This window comes from Manacus candei, unplaced genomic scaffold, assembly GCF_025592945.1.
Source record: "Manacus candei isolate 608988 ecotype Guabito, Panama unplaced genomic scaffold, ASM2559294v1 h1tg000028l, whole genome shotgun sequence".
NCBI lineage: Eukaryota > Metazoa > Chordata > Aves > Passeriformes > Pipridae > Manacus > Manacus candei.
Genome location: NW_026138076.1, coordinates 38,244,613 through 38,261,501, shown reverse-complemented (window position 1 = coordinate 38,261,501; position 16,889 = coordinate 38,244,613). Strand labels below are relative to the sequence as shown.

The window sequence follows — 16,889 nt, the reverse complement described above, 5'->3', positions numbered from 1 at the left end:
TCACGGCGCGCGCGGTCGCCTCGCGGGAGACGTCAGAGGGCGCGCAGCCGCCTTCCCGCCGCTCGCCGTCGCCGTCGCCATCGCGCTCCGTTCTCGCCGCTCCGCTCGCCCCCCGCCCGGCCGCCGCTCGCGCCTCCGCCCGCCGCCACCATGTACGACGCGGACGAAGGTGAGGCCTTCACCCCTCCCCTTTTTTTTTTTTTTTTTTTTTTTTTTTTTTTTTGCCCCCCCCATTTTTTCTCCCGTCCGTCCCGGCAAGGCGGGCAGGGGCGGCGCACGGGGCCCGCAGGAGCCGGAGGGATGCTACGGGCGCGCTGGGATCTTCCGTAGGAGCTGGGAGTGGGAGGATGGGCCGGTCGCGGTGGGCTCTTCGGCGGGAGCCGGACGGCCACAGAATCACGGAATCAATTAGGTTGGAAAAGACCTCTGAGATCATCGTGTCCAACCTTTGACCTAACACCACCTTGCCTACTAGACCATAGCACTAAGTGCCACATCCAGTCTCTTCTTAAAAACCCCCAGGGACGGTGACTCCACCACCTCCCTGGGGAGCCCATTCCAGTGCCCGATCACTCTTTCTGTAAAGAACTTCTTCATGTCCAACCTAAACCTCCCCTGGCGCAGCTTAAGACCGTGCCCTCTTGCCTGGGAGAAGAGACCGACCCCCACCCGGCTACAACCTCCTTTCAGATAGTTATAAAGAGTGATGAGATCTCCCCTGAGTCCCCTCTTCTCCAGGCTGAACAGCCCCAGCTCCTGCAGCTGCTCCTCATAGGGCCTGTGCTGCAGTCCCTTCACCAGCCTCGTTACCCTTCTCTGGACCTGCTCCAGCACCTCGATGTCCTTCCTGAACTGAGGGGCCCAGAACTGGACACCGTACTCCAGATATGGCCTCACCAGTGCCAAGTAGAGGGAAAGAATCACTTCGCTGGTCCTACTGGATTCAGTATTCCTGATACAGGCCAGGATGCCATTGGCCTTCTTGGCCACGTGGGCACACTGCTGGCTCATGTTCAGCTTCCTGTTAATCAGAAAATGAGCTGTGGGTGCTGCTGGGGTGCCAGAGGGTCCCTCAGCTGGCCAGGAGGGACACTGAGGTGGTGATGGGAGCCTGGCTCACATGCTGTGCTTCTTTCCCCGCAGATATGCAGTATGATGAGGACGATGATGAAATCACGCCTGACCTGTGGCAAGAAGCCTGCTGGATTGTCATTAGGTGACTGACTAAAACTCACTGTTCTTTAACCCTTTGATGCGTGTGCTCTCGGCCTCACAGGTGGCATCTGCTTTGCTGGGAACACATCCTGAGACCTGCAGGCTTGATTATGCTGAGTTGTGTGTTGTAGCACGTTCAGAGCAGAAGGGCTTTAAGCAAAAACAGAAAGGTTGTCATGAGGGATGAAGAACCCCCACTGATCCCTTGGCGGGGGGGGACACTGTTTTCAATTAAGTAAGAGGTGTTTTGGTTCCATATCAAGCACACGATTTTGTCCACTAATGGACACACAATTGTGATGGGACAGAAGCTGAGGTAATGTAGGTTCCCTGGCTCACTTCAGTAATACCTCACTGAAGTAGAGGAGCTTACTGGCAGGAGCTGATGCAACAGACATGTTTAGTTAATCCCATCAAAAGTTAGGATGCGGCGCTTCAAATTTAGGCTTTGATTTTTACAGTTAGGTTTTGCTGGGTTGGAGTTAGGTAACCCAAAGGCTAAGGGAAATCTGGAGCAGGAGTGAAGCTGGCACACGGGAGATCCAAGCCAAGAGAAGTTCTGAGAACTATTACTTGGACTTAGGGGCATGCTCTCAGTTTACTGCAGCTTGGAAAACTAGTTAAAGCAAAATAATTTACAGACGTGGTTGGTAAAACTTTATCTGAAGCCGCTTTCACTACTGTGCGTGCAGTCATGGCCTAGCCAGGAGGTGGCAGCACATCTGTCACTTTGTAGTGTCTGTGTCTTCAAGCAGTAAGAGAATTGTTAAACGTTTTTGAACATCTGTGTTTGAAACTCATGCCTTGGGATAAGTGAATGTGTTTGATTCTCTGCTGCATTTCATGGCTTTTTTAGGTTTTGTTATAAATCTTAAGCTTGTTGATGTGTGAAATACTTGAATTAAATTAAGATTTCTTGTTCATTAATGTACTTTTTTTGATTTTAGCTCCTACTTTGATGAAAAGGGTTTAGTCAGGCAACAGTTGGATTCTTTTGATGAGTTTATTCAGATGTCTGTGCAAAGAATTGTTGAAGATGCCCCACCAATTGATTTACAAGCTGAAGCCCAGCATGCCTCGGGAGAAGTGGAAGAGCCGGTAAGTGGAGAACCCCGGCAGAGATGATGTGTTTTTACAGTCAAAATCATTTTACATCGGATTTATTCAGGCCCTGTCTCAAGAGATGGAAGTACATCTGAATTATGCTGCTCATGCAGTCAATAGACAGAAGGATGAACTCTTTGGAGTCTGAGATATGTGGCTAAGTTGTCAAACAATCAGTTATTTGACTGAGAAACATGTGCAAGAGCTTTGTTATCTGTGGAATTGAACTTCCTTGTTGTATAGAGTTACTATGTCCTGCTGGTTGAGAAGTGACCAAGAACAATTGGCTTCTGATATTGTCAATTACTGTGCCAAACTGCATGGACAGAGACGTGGTAGAGCAAGTCAGGTAGCCAAAAGCAAGTTTTGGTGGGATTTTGATTTTCAGTAGCTTTAGCATGGCAAGAAAAGTTTATGGCTGAAATATTCTGTTGGCTTTCTTCAGCTGAAGTTAGGTCAGGGTTTTCAAAGGTTGCTACTAAGGGCCTCTCTTGAACAACCAAAGTGGGTGTTTCTTCCATTACAAATAAGTGTATTCTTGTTTTCCAGCCCCGGTATCTTCTGAAGTTTGAACAAATCTATCTCTCCAAACCTACACATTGGGAAAGAGATGGAGCACCCTCACCAATGATGCCAAATGAAGCCAGACTGAGAAACCTTACGTAAGAACCAACTCTGGAGTGGATAAACACAAGAGAGAACTGCCTCTGCATTATTAATTGATAGTCTTTTTCAATATAGTAGTGCCTTGAAAATGTAATAATTACTCCTCTATTTAAAATTCCATGCCTAGTTTTTAAGTCCAGATGATGATTATGATGTGGTAATAACGTGTAATACAGCAGTGAGCACTTGAATAGCTACATTTACTATTCAAGGTTGTACAGAACGGTAATAACTGACAGATAACGCAGTGTTGTTTTTATTCTGTAGGTATTCAGCCCCCTTGTATGTGGATATAACTAAAACAGTCATTAAAGAAGGGGAGGATCAATTACAGACACAACATCAGAAAACCTTTATAGGAAAAATTCCTATTATGTTACGTTCGACGTACTGTTTGTTGAATGGCTTAACTGACCGTGATCTTTGTGAACTGAATGAATGCCCGCTCGATCCTGGTGGCTACTTTATCATCAATGGATCAGAAAAGGTAAGGGGTTATACCTTGCATAGATATCTTTACAGACACTGGAAGTTCTGTTGCTTGATTCCATATGATTTGCCAGGAGCAGAAGCACTCTTGTTCCAGTGTATCAGAGTTATGTGGGTGTTCCTGATCTTGCAGAAAGATGGGCTTTTCATCCTCTGTTAAGACTTTCTCAAACTACCTTTTCTTCTTCCCTGAGGCACGTTTCACATCTTCAGTTCTTCCCTTCTTCAGCTGCATGAACTGTTTTGCATTGAAGGCCACTAAGTACTCTAGATATTTTCCTTTCCATTTCCAGCATTGCAGAGCAGCATGGACCTAAAATGAGGCACTTCTTCACTCTGAGTGTCCTGCAGGTTGTTCACAGCTATTATAAAATTAGATTCTTCCCTCCATTGCTGTGGATGCAGCTTCAGCAAATCATATCCTCTTCATGCTAGTGCCTCACCTGTGAAACTTTCCATATTTTGTACCTGATACCTGAGTAAACACAGCAAAAGTATTAGAATTTTATTTTTCTTCTTGGGGAAGAAAAAGAAATCAGTCTTTGATTGTTGTAGCTGGCATTTAAATTTAAATGCCTGTGTAGTACCTTGGCCTTGGAAAAACAGACAGTGAAATGCTTTATCAGTGTTGTGCCTAAAGGTAACAGAAATGTCTCAGCACAACCAACAGTTACGGTAAGTATATCACAGAGAACAGTGTTCCCTGAGTCTCTTGGTTTGGTTATTCTGTCCTAACTAGCTGTATGTTTTGCTTAAATCTGAATTTTATAAAGTGTAGAGTATAACCCAAACAAATCTGGCAGATTGACTTCATGCTGTGCAATGCTTTTACAGTTAAGACACCTGAAGGAATAGTAGAAACACTGTGCTTGTTACTTTGAGCGTGCTCTTTTGTCAGTTATTTACTAGTGTTTTTCTTTCTCACACAGGTTCTGATTGCTCAAGAGAAAATGGCTACAAACACAGTGTATGTGTTTGCAAAGAAAGATTCAAAGTATGCCTACACAGGAGAGTGTAGATCTTGTCTGGAAAATTCCTCTCGACCAACAAGTACTATATGGGTTAGCATGCTGGCCAGAGGTGGGCAGGTATGTCTGAGCAGTAATAACCCCCGCCCTGGGGCTTACCAGAGAGATTGCTTTAGGAGTTTTGTTACTGTCCTGTCTCTTTGTGTCATTTGCTTTTGGGATTCTGAGAAGAAATTTCTCCTGATGCTAAGTTGTAAAGAAGGTAAATTAAATGAAAGTGTATTCTGTTTGTCATACGTTATGCCTGTCTTTATGGTAAATTATTTGAGGATTGGAATGAGGACTCAATTTCTGGCAGGCTTTAGGGCAAGGCTAAAAATAGTTTTATAATTACTGTACATGAGTTTTTAGAAAATCTAAACAAGCTGTGTCCTGTTTTTTGACAAAGGACAAAAATGGGAGCAGGGACCCTTTCTTTGCTGATAACCAATCTAGTATTTAGATGTATTTTTCAGCCCACGTATAAATTCATATTTAACGTCTAATTGTGCAGTCTGTGAGGGGAAATAAGTGCTACTTGTAAATTCTAAAGCAGAAGGTGTCTGTACTCATCAGTACTGTTGCACTGATGATGTGAAACTTTTCAAGAGTAGCTTTAATAGCTTTACACTACTCTTACTCCTGTGTCTGGAGCACTCTTGAGTGCCTCTGCATCCCACAGTGTTTCTTTCTGGAAATAGAGATCAGCTTCTTGAATGATCACTTGAACAGTGGGTTAGAAAAGCCGGGTTTAAGCTGACAGAAGGAACACTGAAGATGGATAGGATTGCTCTTGGCAAATACACAGAGAGAGAGAAATGATGTGTATGGGTGAACAAGTAGAATTTACATTCCTTTGTATCAGCAAAAACCTTACAAGTTTTTGCAGACTTCTAAAGCTCTAAATATTTTAAAATACCAAGTCGTAGCCAAGAGTAAGGTTTCAGAATAGCTCATCAGTTGACCTACTGAGAAGTCATGTTTTCCTGTGAAAATTGAATAAATACACTTACAATGGATTGTTCAAATCCAGAGAGATGTTTTTATTTAAAGGCATGTTCTTTTCCCCATCTTTCCAGGGTGCAAAGAAGAGTGCTATTGGCCAGCGCATTGTAGCAACTTTGCCATATATCAAACAAGAAGTCCCCATCATTATTGTCTTTCGTGCACTAGGCTTTGTGTCCGACAGGGACATTTTAGAGCACATCATATACGATTTTGAAGATCCAGAAATGATGGAAATGGTAATATATGTTAAATTATTTCTTGTCTTGATGACTGGTGATGTGTAGGCGTGGCTGATCATCACTTATAGCATTGTCCTTTTTCCATTTGTAGTTTGTTTCTTCATTATTTCTGTGGGTTGTCTATTAGAATTGTTATAAATTCTCTACCTAAACCTATTCTAATGAGTACTTTAAGTGAACAGAGTGCAATAGAAATTTCAAAGAGCTAATATGTATTTGGAGAGATAGAATCTTCTCCTGTGTCATTGACTTTAATTGTAAAATCTTGATTATACCTGAAACAGCAAGAGGCCTAGAATGTAGTCAAATGAGAACTGTTTTCTGATGTCTAAACTAGTTTTTATGTTCTTCCATTGTGCTTCATTACTGTTGCCAGAAAGACCTGGATCAGCAATTAGCAGATCCAGGAAAAAATCATTAGCAAACTACTGTTGTAGTTTCCTTCAACCCCAACAGACATTGGATGCTACAGGATTTTGCTGTAATTTTGTGCCTTAGGTCAAACCTTCTCTGGATGAAGCATTTGTCATTCAGGAGCAGAATGTTGCTCTTAACTTCATTGGCTCGAGAGGTGCAAAGCCAGGCGTCACCAAAGAGAAGAGAATCAAGTATGCTAAAGAAGTCCTGCAGAAAGAAATGCTCCCGCATGTTGGTGTCAGTGACTTCTGTGAAACCAAAAAGGCTTATTTCCTAGGGTATGTCAGAACTCTGTCTCATATCTGCAAATGGACCCTGAATACGTATTTTATTCTCATATATGTATATGATTGAAAGAACACACTGAATGGAAGTTTGCTTTTAAGCTTGGTCTTCTGGATACTTGGTGACAAACTTTGGGGCACTGGTATATTTTTGAAGCTGAGAAAATGCAAGTTCTGATAAAATAGGGGGGGGAAAAGGAAACAAAATGAACCTTCAACACATTCTAGATCTTAAGTTAGATGTGATGATAGTGATAATGACTTTTTGTGTAGACAAAATATAGAAATTGATAACTAATATGTAGATAACTACCGATAAGGTGATTGTAATGTAAAGTATTAGCACATCATCTTGATCACTGCTTATTGGTATGCAGAGGAACTGTAGCACGAGGAGACTTGCCATTTTACACCTGATTGCAACTGCTTAAACAGAACCCATATTAAAGAACAAGACAGACTGTAGCAGAAGAGGCATTTTAATCGTGATTTAAATATTGAGTTCTCTCTGTCCTCAGCTTGAACTTTCAGCGAGTGATGTGCTGAAGAGGGCTATTTTAGGACATCAGTATCCTAAAATTCTGGAATAGACAGTCTTTAAGAAAGAATTCACTGATTTATCTGTGAAAGCTTGTAATCTTTTTTTGAATGCCTGCTATCAGTTTAAAACATAAACTATCTTATTTGCTTAGGTATATGGTTCATAGATTGTTGCTGGCAGCACTGGGGAGAAGAGAGCTGGATGACAGAGATCATTATGGCAACAAAAGACTGGATCTTGCTGGGCCACTGTTGGCTTTCCTGTTCAGAGGGTAAGTATCACGTTTTCTTTGGACACAATGAATGATAGAGGCATTGCCAACTCTGTGCTTCTAAATCAATCAGACTAATTCTATTGTGTCCAAGAGCTGGTCTTAGACAACAAAGCCTGTATCTGACTATGACTTTTTCAGGGAGTGGTTGTTTCCTATCATAGTTGGTGGCTAGCATTGACTTGTTTTGGAGCGTATTTTGTTCATATTCACAAATAGGTTCATTTGTTTTATTCCCTTCTGCCCCCTTGCTAGTTACAAATTGCCTCTTTTCAAGAGATCAACGACTTTTTTTTCCAAGTAGCACTGAGTAGAGTGAATTGCTACAGCACTGTTTAATCATGTTTTTTGGTGTCTCTCTTCTACAGAATGTTTAAGAATTTGCTGAAGGAAGTGAGAATATATGCGCAAAAGTTTATTGACAGAGGGAAAGATTTCAACTTGGAATTGGCAATTAAAACAAGAATTATTTCAGATGGTTTGAAGTATTCATTGGCAACTGGAAACTGGGGTGACCAGAAGAAAGCTCATCAGGCCAGAGCAGGAGTATCTCAGGTACAGTAGCTTTGTCAGGTTGATGTAAGAGAAAAACTTGGAAGGGTTTAACATGGCTTGGCATCCATGCATGTTGTATGTTAAATAGAAACATTTTTGAAAGGAAACTTCCTTAGCTGACACAGATGAAGATCCAAATAGTTGGTTCAGATGTGTGGTTTAGGGGTTTTTTTTGTCATAGTTTGTTTTTTTTATTCACTGCTAAACAGTTGGTATAACTCTTCTAAAGACTTTTTTTTGTGTGTTAGAGCATATGCTTGTGTGTCTGGTAAATTCCTAGATCCTAGAGGATCTTTTGGGAGGATGGATTTCTTTCCTGTAATTACTTCCAGTCCTTCACAGGTGATTAAAGAAAATTGAGTGTCATAGAAAAGTTACAGCAAATGATGAGGAGCACTGACTTTATTAGCAGTGTAGTGCTTAGTTGAGTCCCTTTCTCCTAAGGAAGAAAACAGGAAAGAGGTGTCCATTTTTAAATGCCAGCACATTTTGTTGTCTAGAGCCCTGGTGGGATCATAATTTGGGGAAAGCAAAGTAAGGAAAGGGGCAAAGATGGCAGGTGTCTCTGGATGGAGTGTTGTTATTGTATGTGTATGAGGGCTTGTTTGCATTTTAAATATACTCTCACATTTCAGGCTGTAAAAATAGATTTTCTTACATTTTTGAGAAGCTTTGAGCAGACTCAGAAGAATGTAAATGCTGATTTGCTCCTAATAACTAAGTGACCCTAGCTTTTTAAAATTTTAAAAGGTGTCTGTGTTACTGTACTGGCAATCCCCCCTGATGAAAATGCAGCTTTGAGAGTATTACTCGTTCAGTTACCTGAACAGAGTAAGCTATACAACAAAAAGCAGCTCTCTGCTTGGATATAACTGTGTTCTTGCTGGGCCTTGCCATGGTGCTCTGGAAACTTTTTTTTTTTTAAATTGCAACACTGGTTAGGAGCTTGAGATCCTAAGGATAAGTCTAAGATTAGTGGAAGTGAACTAAAAAGTGTAGCTAACAGAGCTATTTTAGTTCTTTTTAAGTACATCCTTTCTAGGGGGCACTGACTCTTTGTGCTAATGTACTGCCTGTCAACAACATACTTAAGAAGCTTTGGCTAACTGCATTCCTTGCTGTGTGCAGGTGTTAAACCGCCTGACTTTTGCATCTACACTTTCCCACCTGAGACGCCTGAATTCTCCGATTGGGAGAGATGGGAAACTGGCAAAGCCTCGGCAGCTGCACAATACGCTGTGGGGAATGGTTTGCCCTGCTGAGACCCCAGAGGTAAGGAAAGCAGTATTTATGTCAGTACTGCCTTTTTCTGCTGGTCATTTTGTAGCCATGGCACTTGTGATGATCGCTTGCACTTTTTTTTAAAAGTGCTGACATGAATATTTAGCTTTATAGCTAACTCTGTGGCTGAATGGCAGAAATTAATGAAGTAACTGGCATGCTTTGTGTCCAGTTCCTTGAGGAGTTGAAGTTTAAGATCTTGGATCTTTTGGGGGAAATCCGTTGATTTCAAAACACAAGTTAACTTTGTGTTTCTGCTAGGGTCATGCAGTAGGACTTGTGAAGAACTTAGCCCTGATGGCTTACATTTCTGTGGGATCTCAGCCATCCCCAATTTTGGAATTCTTGGAAGAGTGGAGCATGGAAAACCTGGAAGAAATCTCTCCAGCGGCAATAGCTGAGTGCGTGCAAATGAAACTGTTTAAATAGACTTAAGCTTTTTGTCCTGCACAACACTTCAAAGGAGTGGAGGGTTTTGGTGTGTTTTTTTTAATTATTCTTTGTTTGATTTTCCCTCCTTCTAGTGCTACCAAGATCTTTGTTAATGGCTGCTGGGTAGGAATACACAAAGATCCAGAGCAGCTCATGAATACTCTAAGGAAGCTCCGTCGTCAGATGGACATCATTGTGTCAGAGGTATAAATTTTACAACTGGAGTTTAGGTGTCCTTTTAGACAAGAGAGAATAACGACTTGAAACTAGTTTGCAAGCTCCAAATAGCTTGCCAAATTATTTGCCAGTGTCTTTCTGAATATACTTCACATTGAGTTTTTGTTTTGATTTTGTTTTGGTTTGTGTTTTGTTTGGGGAGTTTTTTGTGTTTAGTTCCTTTTGTTTGTTTGTTTTACTTTATGTTGTATGTGATTTGTTTGTTTGTTGGGGTTTGGGGTTTTTTGGCGGGGGAGTTGGTTGGTTGCTTTTAAAGAGAATCCAGTTTAAAATAAAACAGTAGAAAATAGTCTTCTGAAATGCTACTGTTGTAGGAGTGTTAACATTTGTTCTGTGCTGATGATAGTGCCTGTAAAGCCTTTGCTTTAGGGAATTTAGTTACCCTATTTTGTGTTCTGTGATTCTGATTCCAAGCTGAGGCTTTGTACTCATGGGGTGCTGCTTTCTTGTACAGGTCTCGATGATCAGAGATATCCGTGAGCGAGAAATCCGCATCTATACCGATGCAGGCAGAATTTGTCGGCCCCTTTTAATCGTGGAGAAACAGAAGTTGCTGTTGAAGAAAAGGCATATTGACCAACTGAAGGAACGAGAGTATAACAATTACAGGTGAGATCCGTTCCTGAAATTCAACTGAATGTGTCATTTTCCATCTTGGAAGCTGCATGTTCCCTCAGGTTGGAGAGAGAAATGTTTAAAGCTTTGTGCAGCACAAAGATGCTTTCTCTGCCTGGTAGTTTAATTTTTTTTTAATTGCATTGAGGCAGTGGTAGTAATAATAAGCCAGGGAAGTCCTTGTTCTTGTTACTGCTGAAGAGACCCATTTTATCTGGTAGCTGAGTTATTGGTTATTCAGTTGGCAGGATCTTGTGGCCAGTGGTGTGGTAGAGTACATTGACACACTGGAAGAAGAGACTGTGATGCTGGCAATGACTCCAGATGACTTGCAAGAGAAAGGTGTGGCATATTGTTCAACATACACACACTGTGAGATTCACCCGTCCATGATCCTGGGAGTGTGTGCATCTATTATCCCTTTCCCTGATCACAACCAGGTCAGTGCACCTCTTCCAACATCCTGGTTTTTTAAATCTGACAGAAAACCCACAGGTGTGTGTAAAGAGCTTTGTGTACATAATTGCTGGTCTTCTCTTGTCTGTCTAGTCTCCCAGGAACACGTACCAGTCTGCTATGGGTAAACAGGCTATGGGAGTTTACATTACAAACTTCCATGTCCGTATGGATACGCTGGCACATGTGTTGTATTATCCCCAGAAGCCCCTTGTAACAACACGCTCCATGGAGTACTTGCGATTTAGAGAGTTACCAGCAGGTATGTTGTCAGTTAATGTTTGTTGAACAAAAATACTACTGTTCGTTTAGATGATGTCACAAGTGTTATGTAGAATACCTGAGTATTTAGCAAATGTATGCGATTTAAAAAGTGTTAGCTTGTAGCTGGATACCTAGACTGCAGAAAACACATTGGTAGTGCTGCAGCTGAAACTACTTTTCCTCTATAGTCTGCTAAAATCTAACTGGAAAAAAAAGCATTTTCTCTATTGGTGTTTGCTAGGTTTTTCACAAGGGGTCACTCTTGACTCTCTTTTCTACCCAAAGCTGGATTTGCTGATACTACGTGTTTTTGTGTGTGGGACATGGAGATTTTTATCTCAGAAAGCTGTAGAGAATACAGCTTATTTTGAGTTACAAATAATGTCTGAGTGGCATGTGTGGATCCTTTCAAAGTATTTGCTCTGCATATTATAGGTATCAACTCGATTGTAGCCATTGCATCATACACGGGCTATAACCAGGAAGACTCTGTCATTATGAACCGTTCTGCTGTTGACAGAGGCTTTTTCAGGTAAGCCTTAGTAAATTTTTTAACTGCCTGGAATTAAAAAAAAAAAAGTATACTGAGTTGTCCAAAGGCTCATGAAAAGTTCATCTTTATGCTGGAAGACACCGTTCTCCAAATCTTTCCAACCTGAGAAGCTTTGTAATTTTTTTTTAATGAGGATGGAGGGAGCAGCACAATGAAAACAGTGAATGTGTATCTTAGCAAACAAAACACAGTAAGGAATGGTTCATCTTTTGTGCAACGTCCCAGCTATTCCATTTTGGTATTTATTGTTTACTGCCCCAAAAAGAAGCCTTTATAAATGGAACGTTTCCTACTGCAGCTCCAGTTGTACTGCGAGTGGCACTGCAAGGTAGCAGTAGAAGCCTAAAAAAACCTTGCAAAATGGCATGTATAAGGAAGAAAGTAATATGAGAATGATGTGCTGAAGATGTGAATAATAGGAATAATAACTACTTCTGAGATGTCAAGCAGGTCTGAAAGTCTCTGCAGTTCATCAAAAATTACCATGTTATCTAGAGATGCAGTATCTTAAAAGTAACCATCATAATACCATCAGAAGCTTTTGTTAGTTCATTGGGCGGGGTGTTCTGTTTTTGTTTTCCCCTCTTCATTGATGATCAGGTTAACAGGAAATTAGAGGAAAGCTTTGTGGCACATGCTCATTATTTGATGTGATTAAAACGTAATCATAGCGAAATTCAGATTTACAGATATGGGGAAATGATGCTGGCTTCACTGGAGAAGACTTTGTAACTTTGTTTCAGATCTGTGTTCTATCGCTCATACAAAGAGCAGGAGTCTAAAAAAGGGTATGACCAAGAGGAAGTTTTTGAAAAGCCTACACGTGAAACTTGCCAAGGTAAGATACAGGAGTTTGCGAAGACTGAGCTTTTAAATTTAAGTTTTTGTGGGCAAGGCTGTTAATGTTGTTGAACTGATTCAGTCTTCATTTTGGGACATAACAGATAGCAGAGAAGTCTGTATTAATTGTTATTAATACACCAGTTGAGATATTTGTGTAAAATTAGATCTTTTTGCTGTTGTCTGAAGTTGCAAGCAGACTTTTTGAATTTCTACAGAACAACAGAGTCAATATATTGAAAAATTTGGGAGTCTACTTTCTTTTTTAATTTTTTACCTCAAGGTATGAGACACGCAATCTATGACAAACTTGATGATGACGGTTTGATAGCACCTGGGGTACGTGTGTCTGGGGATGATGTCATCATTGGCAAAACAGTAACGCTGCCAGAGAACGAAGATGAACTGGAAAGCACAAACAGACGCTTCACAAAGAGAGACTGCAGCACTTTCCTGCGAACTAGTGAGACTGGCATTGTAGATCAGGTCATGGTAACCCTTAACCAGGAAGGATACAAGTTCTGCAAGATTCGGGTGAGCATTAATTAATGTGTGTGCTTTCTACTTTTAATAATCTCTGTTGTATATTTAAGTTACCAGTTGAATGTTTCCCTCTGGCTTACAGGTGCGCTCTGTAAGAATTCCACAAATTGGAGATAAGTTTGCTAGCAGACATGGTCAGAAGGGAACCTGTGGTATCCAGTATAGGCAAGAGGTAGTAATTTTTTTTCCTTCTTAACATTTTACCCGTGCCATTCTTAGCATTTGAACTGCCTTAAGTGAATTGTCTGTGGAATATCTACTCATATCTGTGTTGACTTAAATTTAGCTAAAATATTTTTAGAAGGGGACACAGCTCCTTCTTACATGATACTTAAATGCCTTTGAAACACTTTCAAAGATTTAATTTGGATCCAGGCATCTACTTTTCCTAAACATGATATTCTGGGAAGAATTGACTGTCTGTTTCCCTGCTCTAGGATATGCCCTTCACCTGTGAAGGCATCACACCTGATATCATTATCAACCCCCATGCCATCCCTTCCCGTATGACCATTGGTCACTTGATTGAGTGTCTTCAGGGCAAGGTAAGAAAAATCTTCTATACTGAATGTATGAGCAATATGAATTAAAATTTTGGGGAGGGGCTTTTGTTTGTTTGGGGTTTTTTTTGTAAAGATAAGTACTGCCTAGTAGGTGTTACTTCACTGAAAAATAAGGATTGTTCTGCAGTTACTTGATAGCAAAAGCAGGTTTCTTGAGGAAGACCTACAGTCCTGTAAATTTTGTCCATCAAGTCAGACACCACAGTGTGCTCTGTCATCTGTTACTTTTGTTCAGACATTTCCCTGACCTAGAAAAAGGAGTAGCAAATTTGTAGATACTGTGTATTAAGTTGTGTAGCTGATAAACAAAGCAAGGTAGGTTACTATGTTGGGCATGGAGCCTCAAATTCAAGCATTAAGTGTTGAACTGTTTGAAACAGCTTAATATGGTATAACCAGTCCTTCAGAAACGTGACAAACTTTTGCAAATCTCTTCTCTGTAGGTGTCTGCAAACAAGGGAGAAATTGGTGATGCTACACCTTTTAATGATGCTGTCAATGTGCAGAAGATTTCCAATCTTTTATCAGATTATGGCTATCATCTAAGAGGAAATGAGGTATAACCAAAATATCAGTTCATTGTAATCTTTTTAATACACATTTGATGGATAGTAAGGCTTATGATTCAATGACTGCATTGACTTCTTCAGGTCCTCTACAATGGCTTCACTGGTCGAAAAATCACATCACAGATCTTTATTGGTCCTACTTATTACCAGCGACTGAAGCACATGGTGGATGACAAAATCCATTCTCGTGCAAGAGGGCCCATCCAGATACTGAACAGACAGCCCATGGAAGGTAGATCTCGGTAAGGATGTGTGTTAGTTTCTATATGGGGTTTTCTTTTTCTGTCGAGTTTTTAGCCCTGAACTAAAGTTGCTTAAGCTTTGCAGCTAGAACTTCATTAGCTCACCCCAATTAGCCACCCATTTTTCATGTGTTTGGCTTAAGATCAAGTGTTGGGTGCAGCATCAAGGCTTTGGTAGCAGGAGGTGCTGCTGGGCTGGCCTCTCTGAGAAAGGACCAGGGGTTACCCTGTGCTGGCCACAGCCACTTCCAGCTGGCTCTGACCAGCCAAAGCCTGTCAGCGGTGCTGGTGGCACTTCTGTGGGAATGTATTTAAGAAAGGGTAAAAAATGCTGTGCAGCAGCTGTGAGAGAGAGAAGGGAAAAAAGGAACTGCCCTGCAGCCCATGGAAAGCCCACACTGGAGCAGGCTCCTGGCAGGAGGTATGATCCGTGGGGGATCCATACTGCAGCAATCTGTTCCTGAAAGATTGTACCCTGTGGGACAGGCCCATGCTGGAACAATGTGTGAAGGACTATCCCACGGGAGGGACCACATGCTGTGGCAGGGAAAAAGCGTGAGGAGGAAGGAGCAGCTGAGAGGAACTGTTATGCACTGACTGCAGCCCCCATTCTCCCTGCGGCCATGGGGAGGGGAGGAAGGAGTTTGGAATGAAGAAATGAAGTTGAGCCTGGGAAGAAGGCTGGGGAGATGAATTTTTTAGTTTTGTCTTCATTTCTCATCATGCTACTCCATTCTTAATGGGCGATAAATTAATTTTCCCCATGCTGAGTCTGTTTTGCCTGTGACAGTAATTGATCAGCTGTATCCCTGGGTTTATCTCCACTCATGAGCTTTTCCGTCTTATTTTCTCCCCATGTCCTCTCGACCTGGGGGGAGTCAGAGAGGTGCTTGGCGGGCATCTAGCAGACAGCCAAAATTAAACTCACCACAGATAAGCAGAGGATGACTTAACTGTATACTTCATTTTGCTGTGTGGTTGTGCTGTGGCTGTCAGACACCTGCTGTAGAAAATTCAGCAGCAGTTAAAAATTATTGTGTTCACATTCTCCCTAACAGTTTATTCTGAGGTGTTAGAGGAAAATTAATGCACAGCTTTCCTCCTGCCTTTCAATACTGCTGTTGTGATTCTGGTAAGATACTTGTTCTGCCAACAAAAAATGATTATTTTGCCGATGAGCAGAAAAGTTAAGTGGGTTTTTTTTTATTCTTTTCAGTGATGGTGGCCTTCGCTTTGGAGAAATGGAACGGGATTGCCAGATTGCTCATGGAGCGGCCCAGTTCTTGAGAGAAAGACTGTTTGAAGCTTCAGACCCATACCAAGTCCATGTGTGTAACCTCTGTGGAATCATGGCGATTGCAAACACCAGGACTCACACCTATGAGTGCCGGGGATGCCGCAATAAAACTCAGGTACGTGCAGTTTTCATCAGCCAGTGTTTCTCTTTGTGGGCAAGAGGAAATGCCACTCCAGTGAACAGGAGGATAGGGAAGTAAATATTTAAAGAAGCACCAGAACAATTGCTATTTTAGTTTCATAACTGTTTTCAGTGTTTATAGTGACCTAGTTAATTTGGATGCTTCCTTATTAACTTCAGAGTGTTGGCTTGGCAGGAAATGCTGCTCAAGTATTGTACAGTGCACAGTTTTCAGAAACTTTAAACGCTTGAGAGCTTATTTTTAGAAGTAAAACTCAGAATCACAGGAATTTAAGAGCCATCGCCCTTGTGACTGTCCCATGAAGATATTTATGCTTGCAGAGCTGGGTCCCCATGGGAGGCCTTTTGTGTTGCACTTTGGTGGGTTTTTTTTAATTAATAAAAGCCCTGCAGTGTGTGTGCTTGGTTACAGCACCATGTCAAGGAAGGGTGGTGGCAGAGATAAAAAGAGTTGCCTTGAACAGGCTTGTTGTTGTGCCAGGGACTGACTGCTGCCCCTCCAGCAGTGGCACCAGAGTTAGAAATCGATGTGTGCTGGAAATCTTAACTGCACTTACTGCACATCAGGCACACTTGGCTGTGCACACGTTCCTGTGTTAAATGGCTCTTGTTTAGGATCAGATCCCTTGGTTGCAGGTTTTATGTTAAAAATGTGCTCTGGATAGCTGCTGTTGTAGCCTCTACAGACAGTCTCAGGCTTCCTTCTTGCTTTGGTACTGTCTGTGAGGAATTCTTGTTAAATGCTCTCATGCACAACTTCAGACTCGCTTTTGAGCCAAAAACTTGATGAGTTATTTGTTTAGAGGATGGTGGAAGTTGATGCTTTAGGAGTGCTTATCACAAGACTTTTGAAATCTCTTTCCAGATATCTTTGGTTCGAATGCCCTATGCCTGCAAACTCCTCTTCCAAGAACTGATGTCTATGAGTATTGCACCTCGTATGATGAGTGTTTAGCCTTTCAAAGGGCTTTCTTTTTTTTTTAATTATGAGGCTGAAGTTCTCGAGTTTAGTTTCATTTTATGTACGTTGCATTCAAAATACAGTTTTACTCATCTGCTG

The 16,889-nt window shown here is 41.5% G+C and overlaps 1 protein-coding gene across 1 annotated transcript; it reads left to right on the top strand.

The window, feature by feature from the left end:
- The first annotated feature begins 37 nt into the window (after positions 1–37).
- On the top strand, positions 38–16,887 carry POLR2B (RNA polymerase II subunit B). The gene is made up of 25 exons (XM_051790865.1): positions 38–169; positions 1,144–1,216; positions 2,163–2,313; positions 2,869–2,981; positions 3,253–3,472; positions 4,404–4,562; positions 5,561–5,725; positions 6,227–6,423; positions 7,122–7,241; positions 7,610–7,796; positions 8,925–9,068; positions 9,339–9,478; positions 9,602–9,713; positions 10,201–10,355; positions 10,603–10,801; positions 10,911–11,079; positions 11,517–11,613; positions 12,378–12,472; positions 12,758–13,008; positions 13,100–13,189; positions 13,455–13,562; positions 14,024–14,137; positions 14,231–14,391; positions 15,608–15,803; positions 16,695–16,887. The coding sequence occupies exons 1-25, from the start codon at positions 151–153 to the stop codon at positions 16,782–16,784; spliced, it is 3,525 nt and encodes a 1,174-aa protein (XP_051646825.1). The 5' UTR covers positions 38–150; the 3' UTR covers positions 16,785–16,887.
- The last annotated feature ends 2 nt before the right edge of the window (positions 16,888–16,889 follow it).

Excerpts from the sequence above, each read along its gene's own strand:
- POLR2B (XM_051790865.1), top strand. Across the intron at positions 11,614-12,377 it reads GTTGACAGAGGCTTTTTCAG|ATCTGTGTTCTATCGCTCAT; the intron begins GTAAGCCTTAGT and ends ACTTTGTTTCAG. Across the intron at positions 13,009-13,099 it reads ACAAGTTCTGCAAGATTCGG|GTGCGCTCTGTAAGAATTCC; the intron begins GTGAGCATTAAT and ends TCTGGCTTACAG.